Consider the following 18877-nt stretch of genomic DNA (forward strand, 5'->3'; position numbering starts at 1 on the left):
AGTGTTAGAAATGCTGCGATTTGCAAGTGCTGTCTGCCCTGTTTTCGCGCGTTTTAGCGCTTTTTAACGCACCTCATCACCCATCACATTAGAAACCGCTGTCCTACGCCACGCAAAATTGCGGTAAAACGCAGTGGTTTCGGTTTTGTGGATGCATGTGTGAGAGTGGCCTCAGTCATTTAGACCTAGAGCATTAGTGTCCGTCTGCTATCTGGCCTCTCTTCTCAGTAATATCGTCTGCCAATCACCACCAACTTTTGGAACGGTCACTCCTTTTATACCTGCGACTTGCAAAATATCTGAATCGGCTCTGTGCCTCCATGTTTCAGACCTGCTGGATTAACTGCAATGATGCTGCACCAGTTTAAACAGATGGATAATCTTACATAAAGGCATGATCTAGTTTTTCTTCTATAAAAGCAGCTGTAGGGACAGAACACCGTATGAACAACTACATGGTGTTACAACTAGTTACAAAGTCTTTAAGCTTGAGAATATAAGTTACAATAAGAACAGCTGCTACACTTGTGATTCTCTGTTACCTAACCAACTGGTATCTGTACTTGGCAGATTGCTTCTAACTAAGGCCGCCTGCAGGTGAACGGATTTGCATTGTGGAACCCGCACCGCAGTTCCACAGCAAATACTGTTCATAGCATGTTATAGAAAATCACTTCTTTCTGCACACCCGCGGAAACGAATTGTGATTTCTACGAGCGGAGGAAAAATTGCAGCATGCTCTATTTTATTTTATTTTTTTTGTGGTGTCCGCATGGACCACTTACATTGAAGTCAGTGGAAGCTATCAGGACCACGGCCCGTCTGCAATTGACATTGCAGACAGGTCGCAGATGTCAAGCAAGCCGCCAGGTCTATCCGCAGTACAGATAAAGAAGACGGGTACGCATGTTTGCCGGCTGGGCACAGAGCATGCAGAACTCGACCCGTTCCTGTGCAGACGACCTAACGCACCTTTTAAATTGTCACGACACCTAAAATTGATGCAATGTTTATTATTGGCCATCTCTTTAAGCTTTTTAATCTAAGGGTACTTGGAGACCTCACAAGGTAAATTCGCACCACAATGCGGAATTTCCTCATTGCATTGTAAACAATGAAACCCGCAATGGAAGTAAATTGCTTTACCGCGACACAGTGTGTCGGGCTCGCATTGACCCACAGAGCAACAGGTGAATTCCCCAGTGGCCCCCTAGCACAAGTGGTGCATTGACAGACTGGCAAGGGTCCTCCTTCCCTGGGGCCTGTCTTCTCGATCACCTTGTAGCTCCTGCTGTTCACCTGCAAAAGCACGAAGGCATTAAGACTCCATTTAAAACTGCTCCGTTTTGCGATTAAAAACTGTACGTTGGCATAATTTTTGGCTGTTAAATGTGATTTCACTGGATATGCTGTAAATACCACCTCTGGGACCTGCACCTATTGGGTGAACAGTGCTCCCAACATTTCCCACTCACTGCATTCTCCATATACAGTTCCCACCCCAGTGATTTTTTTTCTTATTCATTCATTATGTAGCTACCCCCCACCATACATAAGTTTGCTAGTGTATTAGTTATTTCTTGATTAGTTTATTCCTTTCTTTCTGAAAATCTGAGCCTCTTTCTCCTCAGATGGTCATGTGATCTCAATTCTGACCAGCTCAGATCTACTTTGGGTTATGTGTTCATTTTCTAGTCAATTTATCAGTGTGTCTGATGCTATTACATAGCCCTACTGCTGAAACTGAGTTGAGGGGGAGACCTACAATCCTGTCACAGTTACACAGCTGCTGTTGCACAGTTACAATAGAGGAGATCACAGCTCATCCTCATGGCTGTATGCTTATGGTCTGTAGCTTATATAGGTGAATATTAGAATTGAGCGAACGTACTCTTCCGAGCTTGATGCTCATTCGAGTATTAGCATACTCGATGGTGCTCGCTACTGGAGCGAGCATCACGCTATGTTCGACCCCCGCCCCAGTTTTTGGCCCCTCCCTGCTGAGAGAAAGAACACACGAACCAAAAAAAAAGCTCGGGACCCGAGTGGGGTTCATTACTCGAGTAGAGCTCTCGAATTTTACGAGAAGCTTGACTCTACTAACGAGGACCCCAGCATTTGGGTGCTCACTAGAGATGAGCCAACGTACTCGGTAAGGGCGATTTCGCAATCGAGCACCGCGATTTTCTAGTACTTCACTACTCGGGTGAAAAGTACTCGGGTGCACCGGGGGTGAGCGGGGGGTTGCAGAGGGGAGTGGGAGAGAGAGAGAGAGAGAGAGAGAGAGAGAGAGAGAGAGAGAGAGGTCTCCCCCCGGCGCACCCGAGTACTTTTCACCCGAGTAGTAAAGTACACGAAAATCGCGGTGCTCGATTGCGAAATCGCCCTTACCGAGCACGTTCGCTTATCTCTAGTGCTCACTCATCTCTAGTGAATATAAAAGGCAATGATAATTAAACAGTACCTCAGGGGGCAAGACTGGTATACCCTGCTGTGCTGATGCATCATGGGATTGATTGAAAGTGAAGGTAAACAATCTTCACATCAAGATTGTGCCTGACAAGCATCAGACAGACATGGAAGCTGCTAGAACACACAGGAGATCCCCAGAGAGTGACAATCAGGTGAGGGGTGCAGGCATGGAAAATGTGTTTTTTGCTGGTGTGGCTCTTAAAGTGGAGACAAGGATGCACACAAATGAAGCAACCTCTCCATCGAAGCAATGGCCTGGAATTTGTGAATGACAATTAAAATATATTTGCATATGTAAAGTGGGCCCCTAGGATAAATTTTACTGGTGGGCCCTAGGCACCACAGTCTGACATATTTTTTTTCCCGCTGTGAGCGAATTTGGTTTGTTTTAAACCCCATTCGCTTACATTGTACTCTACCGACATGCATCTTGCAGCCAAAATTCTTCAAAAATTCCCCTGTGTGTGAACTTGCTCTTTTACTTTGCAGATTCTGCTGCATCATACCTGCCCCTGTGAACATGTCCTTACGGCATACGTCCTATCACCTTGCTCCGATGTGCTGTTGAAAAGCATGGTGTTCGGGAAGCTTGCTTACACCAGTTTGCACATGCTTGTCCCCAGATGGCGGTTTAGTCATCAAATTTGCACTTGGAATGTATTTGTTCTTGGCTGTGCAGCTGCTTGGCTCCACCATATTTCAGTCATCTCCTAGCTTTTTATTCTAATTAACATCAAGATGAATAATTAACACATGCCTGCAATCAGAGTCAGTAGGTAATACATGATGTTACACATTCCTGGTGACATTAGATGCCCATGAATAGTATGAACGGGCTCGAATGTGTACAGATACACCAGAGAGAGTTCCAGTGATGTGTGGATATGAAATTATTTAGGTGTCGAGGCTTCCCACGTTCCCATGTTCTCCTGAATAATCATGGAAATAGATTTTTAAGTAATTTGTAGGGTGATGGATTCTGATGTTTAATTTGCCCTGGCAATATTGGAACCATAGTACATACTTTTTAAAGAGTTTGTCCCACTCTTAACCCCTTAAGACCTAGGCATTTTACTTTTCATTCTTGCCTTGTACGTTTTTTCATTCTTCCATCAACATTGATGTATGAGAGAGTGTTTTTTGTGGGACAAGTTGTATGGCGGTGTGGTAAAAATGTTAGGGAACTTTTAAATGGAACGATTTATCATTTAAGTCGTTGAATTGTGCAAAAATGAACGATGATCATTCAGTGGCTAAGGATTGAATGTAAACAATAATTTATTCACTTATCGTTTTTCATTCATTTTATGTGTGTATAAAAATCATCATTCATTTTTTGCTAGGTATTCCATATGAAAGGTGATGATTGTTTAGCTGTTCGTAAACCATGCCCAGGCATTGCCAGACTGCCCTGACAGACCTAGAATGGACTGAACGAGCTATGACAAAAAATCACAAAAAAATGGAAACTATTGAAAAATGTAATCGTCTGAAAGCAAGCAACCTGTTCCAACGATTAATTGCTCTGTGTAAAAGGACCCTTTTACCTTACTGTCCTTGCTTAAGAAATAAAACAAAGAAAACTTTGTCACTATAATCTGAGGCCCGTAATGGTTTGATGGTTCTGACACTAGAGCTGTGCCAGGCCTTGCTTTTTTTTTCTTTTGGATACCATTTTGAAGTAAATTACTAATTTTTCATTAGTTTTTTTTTATTATTCTTCAGTTCCCCAGCAACTTATCCCCTACAGTCAGCTTTGAGCGTGATATCTAAATGGTTAAGTGGCCATGAATGGAGCTATGTCCGAACATACTTATTGTGGACAGGTGTCAGCTGTTTAACACAGCCAACAACCGCAGGGTATAGGGCACACTGTGCTAGCAAGCTTTCTCCATACTTGCACTGTGACCTATGTATATATCCTAGGTCATAAGGGGTTAAATATCATATTCATTGTATAGATCCAAAAAATTGTCCAGCATTTGTCAATTACCTGGTATTAAAAAAATAACAATGAAATCCAGTGAAGACCTATGACATTTACTTACATATCACCACCTGTTGTTCAAAGAATATAGTGCATACCTACATAGTGAGTGAAAATGCATGCTAAGTAAGACTAGTAAGAAGGGACTATATTGTTTCCTGCCAGAGGGGGAAGGAGACTAATTAGAGCCAAAGCCCACCCCCAGCAGCACTGAATAGTTGCAGGGACAAGGAGAAACATATGGGAGTAAAAATTATGAAAAAGGTAACTTTTATACTGGAGACACTGCATGTTACTTTAAAATTACTATTAACAGCATTTCAGGATTTTTGGTATGAAAGGGTTCATGGGATAACCAACACCTCTAAATGATATATAAATGAGAATAGTTTTATGTCTATGTGCATGCTGGCAGTAGCCAATCAAAATTCTAATTTGTGTTTCCATTTCTTTTTAATTCTACACTTTCTCTGTGTTTATGTTGTATGGTTGTGTTAAGTCGGGACGTTCCGTTTTTTCAGGGGTTACTATAGATCATATTTTCCCTACAACCCCTTCCATGTGCCCTATAAGGACATGTGGATTCCACAAAGGGAGAAGATGTTCCACCTCTGCCCCAGGCTTTGTACCAGAACTGGAGCTGCTCTGGTGGACCTGGCACGTCTATGCAATGCATGGGCTGCCATTTTTCTGACTGGTTGTAGACTTCCCTGATGATAAAAACCAGTTGCCTGAAACCACTTTCTTCTTAAAGAGGGGATTTCTTCGTGAACAAGCTCTCCAATGGTATGTTTTTTGAGCACATTTTTCTATTACTTTATAACAATCTCTTTATATGTCTGCAAGGAGTTTAGATGCATGAAGATGTATGTAGAATATACAGTATGTATGTATATGTGTAGTATTATAGTGCTGATTTTGTTTTAATTTGTCCATCCATGAATTATTAAAAAGTCTTCATCGGCCTTATTGTTATAATAACAGTTTTCTGTAAGGATGCCACATTCCAAATTGTTGTGGTTTTGCATATATAAGTACTAATGGCTTCATAATGCGTAATTGCTGCTACAGATGGAACTACAAGCTGTTATCTACTAGTACCTCAGCTTAAAATAAAGCTGAATATCGAAACTGAGCCTCGTGATAAAGCAAATAAAGGGGAACTGTCAATAAAATGCCGGTGACTTTTATGTGGGCCAAGTATGCTTTTAGAGGACATCTGTCAACGTCTCTGCAGCTACTAAACCAGTAACATTGCGGGGGTGCTAACATGGGGGTGCGTTACTGTAGATCCCTATCCCGCTGCTCGGCTTGCCTCAGGAGTGCTGATACCCATATTTCAAGTCTTATGTAAATCATGCTAGAGTGGCCCAATGGTGGCAGTTCATTACTAGTTAGTAGTCCTGGGCTTTCTGCAGTAACCAATCATTAAATTGTCCCCTTAGCTCTTGATTGGCTGCTAACGTTATATTTGAGCTTCACTTAAGAGCCAGGGTCTAGGAGTTGACAGTTGCTTAAGAGTCCTCTTACACAGGACATCCTAAGCACCCAACAGTCGTCCCAGTGATAGTCACTACTGTGCTTTCACACAAGAGTGATCATCGCTCAGTGAATGGAGTCAGAGTGGGCCAGAGATTGCTTCTTGCTGATCGCCTCCATTCACAGTAAACAGGCAACCATTCATAGATAGACTACCTGTTTACACTGGCAATTTGTTTGATTTTATGCCTGAAGAAACTACTGACAAGCGAACCAGTGATCGTTCGCCATTCAGTCACTGGCAGCGTTTACACTGAACGATTATCATTTATATATCCGCGATCCAGTGAATGATAATTGTTGAGTGTGAATGGGCCCTTACTGCAGAAAGCCCAAGATCACTATCCAGCATCTAACACCCATAGGAATATTACAGGAGAAGGTAGATATAGTGTGTGGGGATTTGAAAAGTGGAGTTTGGGGCTCCTGAGCCAGGCTGAGCGGAGAAAAAGAGATGTGTATAGCATGTCCGCCTTGTTGGCGCCCTTGCCACGCTACTGGTTTAGTACTGCAGAGACCCTGATGGATGTCCTTTTAACTTTTAGCACAAAAAAAATCACCAAACATTATGATAGTTATCATAGACATACTGCAACTTTGTTTTGTGCTTACACCCCTCTCGACTGCCTTTTTACATTTCACATTTTTATATTTCTCTCACTTTATTGGCTTCCATGTGCGCAGAGTACATTTGTTAAAATCAGTCTTTGTCTGTGCTTATTAAGTATAATGTACACAGAGGGTAAACTTATTTAAATATAATACCGGAGACATCATGTACTATACATTTTCATAAAACGAAAAAAAGGGGTTTGGTACCATATTGGCCAGTAGAGCAAAATGTGATTGTTCCCAGTAAGAGAAACCAAGTAATCTTATAGATATGACACTTTTTAATTGACATACCCCATCCAAATCAGTTTCATTAAGCCAGATAAAGGGCACATAGAAAATCAGAAAGCTTGCTAGAACATCATGTATTTTTGTTAGCCACTAAAAGGTATCATATCTACAAGATTACTTGGTTTCTCTTACTATTACTAGGTTATATTAATGATTATGCAGAGACGATACCCCTTGACCTAAATACAAATGTTCGCACAGAAATTTGAGACTGATCTTCACTTAAAACAATAACAGGCGAGCTGAGCAGAGAAATAAATACTTAATCAGTCCACTGAGCTAAGGAATGTGGCAGTTTTATGATGTGTTATTAGAGATGAGCGAGTGTATTCGCTAAGGCAAATTACTCAAGCGAGTATTGCCATTTTCGACTACATGGCCGCTCGTCCCAAAAGATTCAGGGGCCGGTGGGGGGTGGGGGAGAGTGGGGAGGAACAAGGGGGGAGATCTCTCTCCCCCCCCCCCCCCACTTCCCCATGCTCACTCCCGCTGGCCCCCGAATCTTTTGGCATGAGCCGGCATGTTCTCGAAAATGGCAATACTCGCTCGAGTAATTTGCCTTAGCGAGTACACTCGCTCATCTCTGTGTTATCTCTCCTTCAACCTGCACATAAAAGAAAATGGAACAATACCTCTGCAGCGCCACCTATTGGATGACAGCATTCTTTCAAATCAATTTCTAAATTTTTATGAAGTTTTTAAACAAAAAACCCAAAAAACAATAATTGGAAAGAGGACATCTGCCTTGATCTCCTTCACACCTTTCATATTCTCCACTTATGCAAGAATCCCGCTCCGAGGTTCATTAAATTCGTGAGAGTATCAAAAATGGCCATAAATTTGTACTCCCAAAATCTTCAGTGACGCTGCGACTTGAAGTTGCCCTTCAGTATGATAACTCATACATTTTCGTCATCCACAGGCAGCATTTTGATACCATATAATTTGACCTATAGTGGGGGACAGGGTTTCTCTGTGCTAGCAGTAATGAAGAGTTCTCTTTTGATGGTGCTTAAATAATTACGGGGAATAATATCCCCCTCTATATGCACAAGAAAACAACCCTTTAGTGATTTTTTTCGGTAGATAATATATTTTGAATATTATTGGCAAGCAGGACAGATTGATTAAAAGTCAAGAACTTTTAGAGCTCACTTCTAAACATAATAGCAAAGAAGAATTTGAAAAGCGCACCATAAAACGATGGTGTATAAAGCATTGTATCCCTATTATACCCCTATAGGCCATGTTGGGAATGTATCCTGCTTACACTTTAAGAAAATACAGCTTTAAAGTCCAATGAATTAAGCTGAAGCCATCTCTTGGTGGCCATAGACAACAGGTGCTGCTGTGTGTTATTCGACTCTACATTTTTATTACTTTGAAATTGGTGTTCTTTTCGCATGGACGTCTGCTATGTTCCAATTGTGTTTCATTTGCTTCAAATTGAGGGAATACTCTGTGCGATGGAGATGAGAAGTAATAAGATCTAGAAATAATAGTCTAATGGCGCAATTACCGATTAATTTATCATGTGGATTTTCCCTTACTTTGAGTTGATTATTGGTATTTACTCTAGTATGTGCCATTTACGCACACTGTCCTCTTCTTCCCTATGCCTGAATTAGGTCGGGGAATGTGTATTGTCATATGACTTAGATTAATGTCAGTCATGGAAAGTAATGCGAATAAAAACTATAATAAAGGAGAAATACATTTTCAGCTTACCATTAGGTAACATTAATGCAACAGATTTTATTGATTTTGTTTACAGGACGAATACCAGAAAAGGAGTGATGGACTAAATAGGCTTAAACAGCAATGCAATATTGTCAACATGTGGATATCAAAGTGTGACTTAATACTTCATGGAAGTAGGGGATAATAGTCTGCCTTTGGCATCCACTCAAATTTTGTGTCTAGCATTAATAGGGCCAGGATGAGTCAGGAGTAGTGATGAGCGAGCATTGCCCTTAGCGAGTACCTGCCCGCTCGAGAGAAAAGTCCGGGTGCCGGCGGCAGGCAGGAAGCTGCGGGAGAGCAGGGAGGAACGGAGGGGAGATCTCTCTCTCCCTCCCCCCGCGCTCCCCCCTGCTGACTGCCACAACTCACCGCTCCCCCGTGCCGGCACCCGAACCTTTTTCTCTCGAGCGGGCAGGTACTCGCTAAGGGCAATGCTCGCTCAAGCAATTGCCCTTAGCGAGTATGCTCGCTCATCTCTAGTCAGGAGTGTAGCTAGGTGGAGTTGGTGTGGCATGTACCCCAGGTACACAGGAGGCAATGGTGGAAAATAACTTATACGCACCAGCTCCGCACGCTCCCCACTCCAGTGCTGCACCCCTGTTAGCTCTGTTTACATTCTGCATAGAATGACGTTCCGTATACAGGCTGACTGCTGCAGCCAATCGCAGACTTCAGTGATATACAGTGATTGGCTGCAGCAGGTGGCCTGTATAGGGTGTAAACCGAATTGGCAGAGCGAACAGGAGTGCAGCGCTAGAGTGGCTATAGTCAAAAGCCAGTGAGTATATTTATATAATGACATTCTGTTATTAAATCGCGGGTATTGCAGTTATGAAATATTTCATCCCAGGTGTTTTTTATTTATTCTTCCATAAAGTGTGTATTGTGCCTGGATATTAATAAACTGCAAAGCGGGATGGATGGTAAGATTTCATATTGTATTGTATAGGTGGTCCTAGAATAGGCAGATCTCTCTCATATCGCCAGTGTTGCTTGGACATCTATGAGTTTATTTGTTTTAAACAGTAATATATGTAGAAACAGTCTGATTTTGAAAGTTGTCAAGTGGATTGTTTAGGGGTATACATTTGATTATAATGCACATGCTTTGCCCGATATGTAAGTAGTCTCTTTTGAATGAATTGGTTTATTGGTGAACAAGTTGGTATAGTTGGTTGTTTGGCTTTGTAATTCTTTGACTTTGGTATAAATGGGCTTCTATAAACTTGGCGTGGGTTGGTATTCTTGAGTATGTGGTTTATTAAGGATTTGAGACTACTTTTTTATTTATTAGGCCACACAGCTTTACAATTGAAGCAATATCACTTGACTGATTTGACTTTTTTATTAGACAAAAGTCACTGAACTCCCTTCAATGTTTCCAGGATGCATCTGGGTTAGAAGTAACTTTTAGATCTGATTGTATGAAAAGTGTTGCAGAATATTAAAGATAATTTAATTCAACAGGAACACAATGTTATAGTAAACTCTAGCAGATACCTTATGATCTATGCTTCACTGGTTAATCATTTGCAACCCATATCTGTTTAAAGAGTTCATAGTTTGCCTCGTTAAGGGAGTCCTGTAGTAGTATATGCAAAGTTTCTATGAATCATTAGGTGGCTCTTACGTTCGATGGGCTGATAATTATGCAGACATAATGTTTTTCAAACCAAGACCATATAGTCTACATATTGCACCTAGTTCTGTGGAAATGACGAGGAATAGACGATGAGGAGAGGGATGAGAAATGTAGCAAGGCAGGTGAAATGGGATTTGCATTGGCTGTTGAACCATCTATCTTTGGACTAAGGTTCTGTTCACACTAGTATTATCTAGTACTGGTTTCTAGGCTTATGTTGATGATATGATCTGTTGGAATGCATTAGGATCCAATTGGCAGATCCATTATGTTCTGTTATGATCCATTCAGATATGTTCTCCCCTTTTCATTTATAACAAGCCAGAAACAGTAACTGTGTATTTATATGTAACAAAAAAATCCATTTAACCTTACAGGGCCATTACCTTGTGAGGCAAGTCGTCATTGCTTACATGGTTTCAAAATGTCATAGACTAGGCAGGGACACTGTGAAGGGCACATTAAAACTCACATTTATAGACTTGTATGTGGTAGATTTGGGGAATTTTCAGGTGAAGTCAAATGTATTTTCCCCTCTTCATTTATGGCATACCCACAGAATATATCTTTTAGATGTCTGTTAGGTGGGGGGTCCACCTCTGGAATTCTCACCTGTTGAAGAATGGCAGTCTACTTGCCACTTATGAATGGAGAGGTGCTTTTTCCATTCATGTCTATAGGCGTTATTGAAATGGCTAAATTATTACATAGCAGAACAAAAATTGGACATGTAGAAATTCTACATGCCTGACCTTCATTATTCTCTGTTGTCTGTTGCTGGTAGAACAAATGGGGTGTCCACCTACACACAAGTTTGCCCACATTTATGCACTGCTCTTTTTAGATTTATCTTGTTTTACACATTATCACCTGTTACCTGCTTATGTTCTACAGCCATCTTTGGTTTTTTGAAAGTAACATTATCTCTTGTGTAAAAAAACAAACAAAACTAATCTCCCAATAGCCAATGATGCAACAACTACTTTTTAGACCCACTCCATATAACTTGTAGTTGTGGTATACAATTTTGTTTGTGGGGTACCTCCGCATAGAAAAGCATAGTCATCTACACCGTTTTTATATAGAGGGGAAAAAAAAGCTATGCTGACGTATACCAGTCTGCCAGAAGCCAACAGGACACGTCATAGCCTGGTTCAAGTGAATGGAGCTTTCCTGCATATATGACAAACCTAGGGATCAAAGGTAATGAAAGCGAAGCCTTAGCCTGATTCTCCAGTCCACCATTATAATTAGCAGGACACTATTAATGCCCAAAATGATTGTAATTCAAGCAAATCAGACTTTAGAAAATCTAGAATATGTGCCATAAATGTCCCTTTGTTTCTGCAATGGGTTACAAGGTAAGTGTAAGACCCTGATTGGTGTATTAGTGAGGTCTTTTCATGTCACCATTTGCTGATGTTTGGTGCTTGTATATGTTACTGTTAATCTCTTTTAGCTGGAGCCCTTTAGCGTAGTTCCTGTCGAACTGTCATGTAATCAGGAATATGTCAGCAGAGTGCTTGTCCTTCTTGTAGTCAAACCTGGACAGGTTTTAGAGTTTCCATAAGAAACCTGTTACTTGTCAAAATGTAGAATATTACAGTGATGAGGGACATGTGTTTAATGTCCTCTGTCCTCACATCCCCTGGTGTGTGTTATTAGTAATTTTGGTATAGTCGGGCTCTCTATCTGTTTGGAAGGCTAAATTCTCAAATCCAACATTCCTAATGTTCCTTGTTTGGTAAATTGCTTTGAAAATGGAAAGTTCTAGATTATTAGTGAAAGGTTGCTCACAGCTGCTTGGTAATTTGTTGGAATTACAGTCAACCTTGTACCTTAGTTATACATTTATGTAGTTTTAATAAATAATTTAGCATTTTTGGAAATGCTAGAAACACAGTTGGGCGAATTCCAGCAGTCAAATTGCATTTTCTTTTAGGAAGCCGTTTTGTAACTAATCCAAAATGATTTTTTATTTGTCCAAACTCCTTACTGTTTAAAAGATATATATTTATTGTATGATTTTTCTCTTTTCTTAAAAAAATCTGATACACATAAATGCTTTTCTGTGAACCAAATAGTGACAAAGTATACACAATACTTGAACAGACTGCCATGCCCAATGAACTATAGATAGTGAGGAAACTGAACCGCGAGTCCAGTGTATTTAAAATATACAGTGTAATTATCCATGTAAAAATAAATTTAAAAAAATGTAGGCCGTATGATTTATTTTCATATTCCTACCTGTTTTTGAATAGAAAAACAGAAACCTTAACCTAGTCAGTGACCACCTGAGGTGCTAAACATTTCTGTCTAGCTTCATTGTCATCAGTTGTTAACTGTTTGCTCCTCTTGGGTTCTATCCATGAGTTATGGATCACTGCATTGTTAGGCATGGGGTCAGCTTCCACAATTGAAACCACTCTTTTTTTCATTTTGCTCTTTAAAACTTTTTGGAATTTTTGTCTTGTGAATGCGTACAACAGAGGGTGGAAGATGGTGGTTCCATAAGCCATGACTAAAAAGCACAATCTGAGCTTAACCAAAAGGTCACTTGGGCCAAGACATAAAATAGTTGTATTCAATAAGGAAATGGGCGTCCAACAAAACAAAAAGGTTGAAATGATTAGCAGTGACATCTTGAAGACCCTTTTTTGCCTTTCCCTTCTTTCCCTGTGCCTCTTCACGGCTCGGCGTAGGGCAATTATAACAGATACGGAAGTCCTCACGCCAAGCACCACGTTTCTACCTCCACTGCTTTGCGATATATCCGTTGTCTCGTGTTGCGTAGCCATGGAAATAGTTTTTTTCTTTCGTATTTTCTTCTTTTGCCCCGTTGAAAACCTTGTGCCTATACGAATGTTGAGGGCTTGAAGAATTTTGCTGTATGTGATTAACATCACAACTATCGTGAAAAAGAAAATGGGAATTTGAACCAGAAGGTGATAGTACATCCCAAGTTCAGTATGATATTCGTTTGTACTAACACACAACAGTGTTTTGTTCTCCCACTGGTTTTCACTTTGGAAGCTGAAAAAGCTGACTTCAATGAAAGGAATCAGGAAAGAAAAGAAGGATACTATCCATGTTGATGTCATCAATATAACTGCACGGCCCATGGTCAAGATGCGGTTGGCTGGTTTGACGGAAATGTCGTAACGGTCCAAAGTAATAGCAAAGACATTGACAGCAGTGGAAACACTGGCAAATGAGACGCATGCTTCATGGAAGCAGCAAATCAGAGCGCCATTGCTCTCCAGCGGCAGGAGTAGGATTACAATAGTTAGAGGGATACATCCTACACATATTATCACATCAAGAACATGGAGGTTCATAGTAATAATGTTGCTGACAGAGTTGATAAGGTTGGACTTCATACAGTAAAGAACCAGTACGGTTAGGTTACTTCCAAGGCCCAGGACAATTTCCAGCATGAGGAAACAAGTGAGGGAGACTTGGAAGCTAAGCGGATATGACAGCGGTCTGTACATGTTGCTGCTGACGTCATTAATCTCATCGCGGACTGTTATATTGGCGTCAGACTGCATGTTGGTTTCCAGCATGAAGGGGAAAAGCATCCTTTTGAATTGGGTGGCATGAGTCCTGTGAAAAAGCAAAAAGATCACATTTAGTTTTTTTGTTTTTTTTCTTTAATTGCTGCTCGGCTATGTTGAACCCTTAATCCCAAGGAAATACGAAGACTTAACAAAGGATTGGATTTGAGCTGAGAAAAGTGTGTGACTTGTGTTTTTTGTTATACATCTTTTTTTTCAAGATCACGATTTGCACAGTAAGCAGATTTAAGTTTTATTGGATTAATATTAGAATTTCATAGTGATAGGGTTCAAATCTGTCATTAGGTTTCATTGTTGTCACAGCTAATTGATTAAGCTTTGCCAACAGCATTGTAGAAAAAGTCTTGTATCTTGAGTTTGTCATAGTTTACACAAAGTCAATCTTTTCTCCAACTTAACCCAAGTTGACTATTGAAATCTGGAAATTGTCCCTCTCAATAAGTAGTCACAAAATGAAAAACAAAAGCCACTATTGACAGCACCATTAAATAACCAGATCAGGGTCATTAATGCTCAATCACCAAAGAGTCCAGAATCCAAAGGACCAAAAATTGCACTAAAAAAAAGACGAAATGTGATAGCATGTAGTTACATTTCGTATTTCCGCTCAGAAAGTAGTCTTCCAAAATATCGTATACCAGCCAACAAACAATATCTCGTTGTGTATACGTGTGTACATATATTAAAATGTGTGCTCTTTATTTAGCTCCCACTGATTTGCAGTCTTTGCAACTCCTTTAATTTATGCAAATATGCTTTAGTCTGCGCTGTAGTTGCTATAGCAACCAGCTGAAAGTTCTCCTAAGTTTAATGTTGCTAAATATTATTTTCTGCAATATTGTCCCATTTTTCTTACTGGTGTAGTCGCTTTCAAGCAAAGGCTTTCTACCATTTTACATTTCTAATACTTGCAGGCAGTTCACCTTACTTCCACTTTTATTCTCTACAAAGCAGAGGACAAGTAGTTCTGACATTTTGTTTCATTGCATGCTTCTTGGATATACAAGTGCAGCACCGGTGTGGTAGGGCTATATATCTTTACAGGTTTTATTTGTGTTGACTCTAACATCGGCGCGGTAGAATCTAGAAGTACATATTGTTTTACGTCTTCTCTGCGATACAAGGAGGTGTAAATGGAGCTGGTGTGGTTACAGTTTAGTGTTCTGCTTTTGTGCTCCTGTAATGTCATGTCTGTTCCAACTACAGCTTGCAAGTGAAATTCTGCAGAACCTGGGGAACAGAACAGATGTATCTAGAGTAACACTGCGGGATGTAAGCAGCTTTTGCTCTAGGATGATGTCTAGGGAACAAATATATTTTTCACCTTTTCTATTTAGCTTGACATTTCCTATAAAATGAAGTAAATGTGATGCATACTAACCATTTACATATCAGAAATAAACATCAGTATATATAATGTTTGGGGAAAAAAAGTTAGTGGGTCATGTTAAGTCAAGAAAAAAAAAACAAAACCATTTTTTACTTGTCTTTTTTATATATATGTCGCTAAACAAGAGTCTGCAGAAGATGGAAAATGTGAATGCTGCCAGATCTCATGCTGGCCAGAATAAAGCATTGGTCCTGTGTCACAGGCATTACATTTCCTGCGATTCCAGAGAGTTAATGAACTAAATTCGTCTTTTGTATCTGTGAATCTAAATTGGAGTTGTGAGGTGGGCAGCATCCACCAGACAACTGTGGCAGAGCTTGGCTTCATGCTGTTAAACACCTACCTGCTTCCTTCTGCCATAAGGGACCTTTAGTTCACTGAAGCATCTTTTTAGAGATTGAAACATGATGTCATTGTCATACTCTCCGTTGGCTGGAGAGATGTTGAGCAGCTCTGTTTTTCAGCAGGGGTGGAATCTATTTAGAGATGTACTGGAGCTCGCCAAATGGATATCAACTGACTGATGTTTAGTTATCCAGGCTGCTGCTCGCATTTTTCACCCTATGATCATGGAAGCAGTTCGGAAACTTTCCTTACACACTAATAAGCGACTGATTTATTTTTTTAGGGGGGGGGGGGGTGTAATTTGAACATGAGGGGAAATCAAATGTTTTAGCGAATGCAAAAGTTATCCTTGCTCATTAAAAATAAATGAGTATATAAGGTACCGCAACTCCATTGTGGACTGCAGGTGTAAGGCTGATTTCACACAGTGCGGTAAAACTCCACCAATGTGCAGTTGTACCGCAAAACAGTCCTGTCCACAAACGATATGGTCATTAATAATGCGATAACTGCGTGGATTTGCACCTCGGCTGCGCCTTAGTCAAATTTTGTTTAATTCATTCTAAATGTATGGCACTATCCTGTTTTGTTTTTTTGTTTGTTTTTTTTCAAAATGGGTTTCATTCAGTATATTCCAAAAATGGCACTATCCTTAAAGCTGAGATTTCAACTACAGATAACGCAGTCGCAAATTCATCTCTGATGGAAAAAAAGCCTAAAATAATCTAACTTGTAAGTCATGTAACATGGGGCCTAGGTATGCTGCTGAATAATTGATGAGTACAATGTAAAGCCACGAACATCCTTTTTTAAAATAGATTCATGTTTTGCCGTGGTTTAACACTTTCCCGGTTCTATTCTCTACCAACCAGTCATGATTATATTACAGTATGTGAGCTGCTCACCATTTTGCTCTCATGCAGACACACCTGCAAACAGTGAGTCTGGATGGTGGCAATCTTCTCAGAGGTCTACTCTCCTTGATGTATTGAGTGCATGCCACTTCCCTCCATGGCGTTTGCTAATCCCTTTGGGTCTTCTAGAAGCAGACATTATAAGTCAAGTCCATACTGCACTTGCGGAGCTGAAATACAACTCCTTTCACTCCTCATTGTTTGAGTTGTAGGGTTGGTGTAGTATTTATATGGCCTTCAAAAGAAAAGAAAAAAACATGGTTATATATTGCTAACCCTCAATTATGTCTGTGGAGTGAAACTAATAGATATTTTTTCTGTGAGCCCTTTCTACATCTGATTGTAATGTTATGGAATGTGTATGTATATCCATAGGCAAAAGAATATATATATAGGCATAGCATAGCAGATTTGATGCAGTGATCCCGTGTGATCTACCCATTGCATGCTGTCCATTACCTGTTTGTTCATGTCTCCTCTATAAACCGGTGATCATCTGAGACTGCATGTTCACAGCTTTCTAACAAGTAGTTTTACAGCAGACCTAGAGAAGTGTATACCCCCTGTAATAATGTCATGATCCTGTCTGAAATTAATTCAGCTTGAATGTAGTCCTTTGAATGACACATTTGTGTATGAATTTGCTTTTTTCACTTTGGATATCACCTTGGGTGCAATGCAAATAAGTTCTTTCATGTCTGTTCTACCCATGTCATGGCTATGTAAATACATAGAATAATTGCAGGATAATGCAAATGATACTAGCGGCAAAAACAAAGCCACCTCATACAGACAAGTGTGGGATGCAAGTAGCACAGCTTTGTGTCTGTTATATGATGTCTGGGCAGCGACTTTCAGCTAGAATGGAAGTGCAGAACCCAAATCTCTGCATAGGAGTATACATACCCTCACTAATATAAAGTCTAGGGATCTCGACCCCCAAATCAATTGGAAATGAGGGTTTATGCTGCATAGAGCTACTGCCAAACTCTGTGCCATGTCAAAAGTGGGTAGCCAGCTCTTACCTGTGCCAAAGGCTTCAGATCCTTTGTGAGCCCTCTTCAGTTGAAATGTCCTCATGATGTTCACTTGTAGGCATAGTATACAGGGAGCCAGGTGCTACATATCTCTCCAGAAAACGACCTTAATGAGAAGATGTTCTTGTGCTGTGCCATTGTTTCAGCATAGTGCTAACGTGCAGAGCATATACTGCTGCTCCCAGGCTGCTGCGGTCAGTCGCTGGCTCAGTCTTCCCACTGTGAAATCAATAAGCAGCTGAAAATACATGATGAAAGTCATTTAACATACTGAAGGCTGCGGCTCTCGGGAGATGTCCGTGAGTTCCTGTCTTTTGGAGAGGAGCAGCAGTGTTGCTTGTTAGGGACTGCTTTTGCAGAATGACAGCTTGCTTCTGTGCTTCCCTTCACTGCAGAGAGATGCAGTGGATTCACTAATTTTCATTGGCCAGATTTGCTAAGCTTTGGGACAACACTGCATTTAAAAAAATTCTCCTTAAGAATCTGTTCCTTAGCCTCTAGTCTGTGGCCTTTATTTGTAATTTTTTTGCATTAATGTAGACTTCATTTTTTATCATTATTGTGTTTTTTGTTAGCTTTACATTTTTGATCTGCTACAGTGTAGGTGAATCTAGCATCCCAATTTACCTTGAAGACATTTCTTTATACATGAAGATTTCAGTAGTTGGTGGGTGGCATAAGCATTTCAGGTAAATGGAACCCTAGTCATAGACTAGTATCTGATTGTGTCTGTAGGAGTGATAGCTCAAGTGATGAGAAAATATGTCTCTGCATTATATGTTGGCGCCATATAAATAAAGATTATTATATATGTTTGTGTAAATTTTATTAGCATTTTTGTTTGAAACTGTGCAATTGCCATCTATATAGATTATTATTATTCTCAGAAATGTTCTTAAAGTTCTGAAGGGATTGATGCATGGACCCCAGGTTGCAGTTAAGCTGCTTTCACACGAGGTACAAAATCTTACCATCTTGTAGCGATACGACAGCACTACAAAAGGCATGTATGTGAAGCCCATGGTTTCCAATGAGTTCCTTCACATTAACGAAGTTTTGTAGGCTGCTATATTGCGAGAATACAAAATTGTGGCATTCTCTATACGATTTGCGTTTTTTTGTAGCCCATGTTTCCCTATGGAGCCTCTTTGTTTGTTGCATCGTATAGCAAGAACTTGTGATTTTCCTGCGATGCGATTTTAATAGAAACAACTGACAAAATCACGTCATTTTATCACATGAGAAAATCACAGGTAGCAACGACGCAATGCTACATTTTTCCCAACAAAAAAGCATCACTGACACTTCAAGATTGTGTGTACAT

The 18877-nt window shown here is 40.2% G+C and overlaps 2 protein-coding genes across 3 annotated transcripts in view; one reads left to right on the plus strand and one right to left on the minus strand.

Moving 5' to 3' along the window:
- Positions 1–18877, plus strand: part of COG5 (component of oligomeric golgi complex 5) — a 299093-nt gene that overhangs the window by 29263 nt on the left and 250953 nt on the right. The window lies entirely within an intron of this gene.
- Positions 12410–17639, minus strand: GPR22 (G protein-coupled receptor 22). Of its 2 annotated transcripts, none has more exons than XM_066589903.1 (2): positions 17542–17639; positions 12410–13895 (listed from the first exon to the last, which is right to left on the minus strand). In XM_066589903.1, exon 2 carries the CDS (start codon positions 13868–13870, stop codon positions 12569–12571), a length of 1302 nt encoding a protein of 433 aa, XP_066446000.1. In that variant the 5' UTR covers positions 13871–13895; positions 17542–17639; the 3' UTR covers positions 12410–12568. The 2 variants fall into 2 exon arrangements, with proteins under 2 accessions (XP_066446000.1, XP_066445999.1); XM_066589902.1 differs by lacking the exon at positions 17542–17639 and adding an exon at positions 16508–16621.

Source organism: Eleutherodactylus coqui, chromosome 2 (genome assembly GCF_035609145.1).
Source record: "Eleutherodactylus coqui strain aEleCoq1 chromosome 2, aEleCoq1.hap1, whole genome shotgun sequence".
NCBI lineage: Eukaryota > Metazoa > Chordata > Amphibia > Anura > Eleutherodactylidae > Eleutherodactylus > Eleutherodactylus coqui.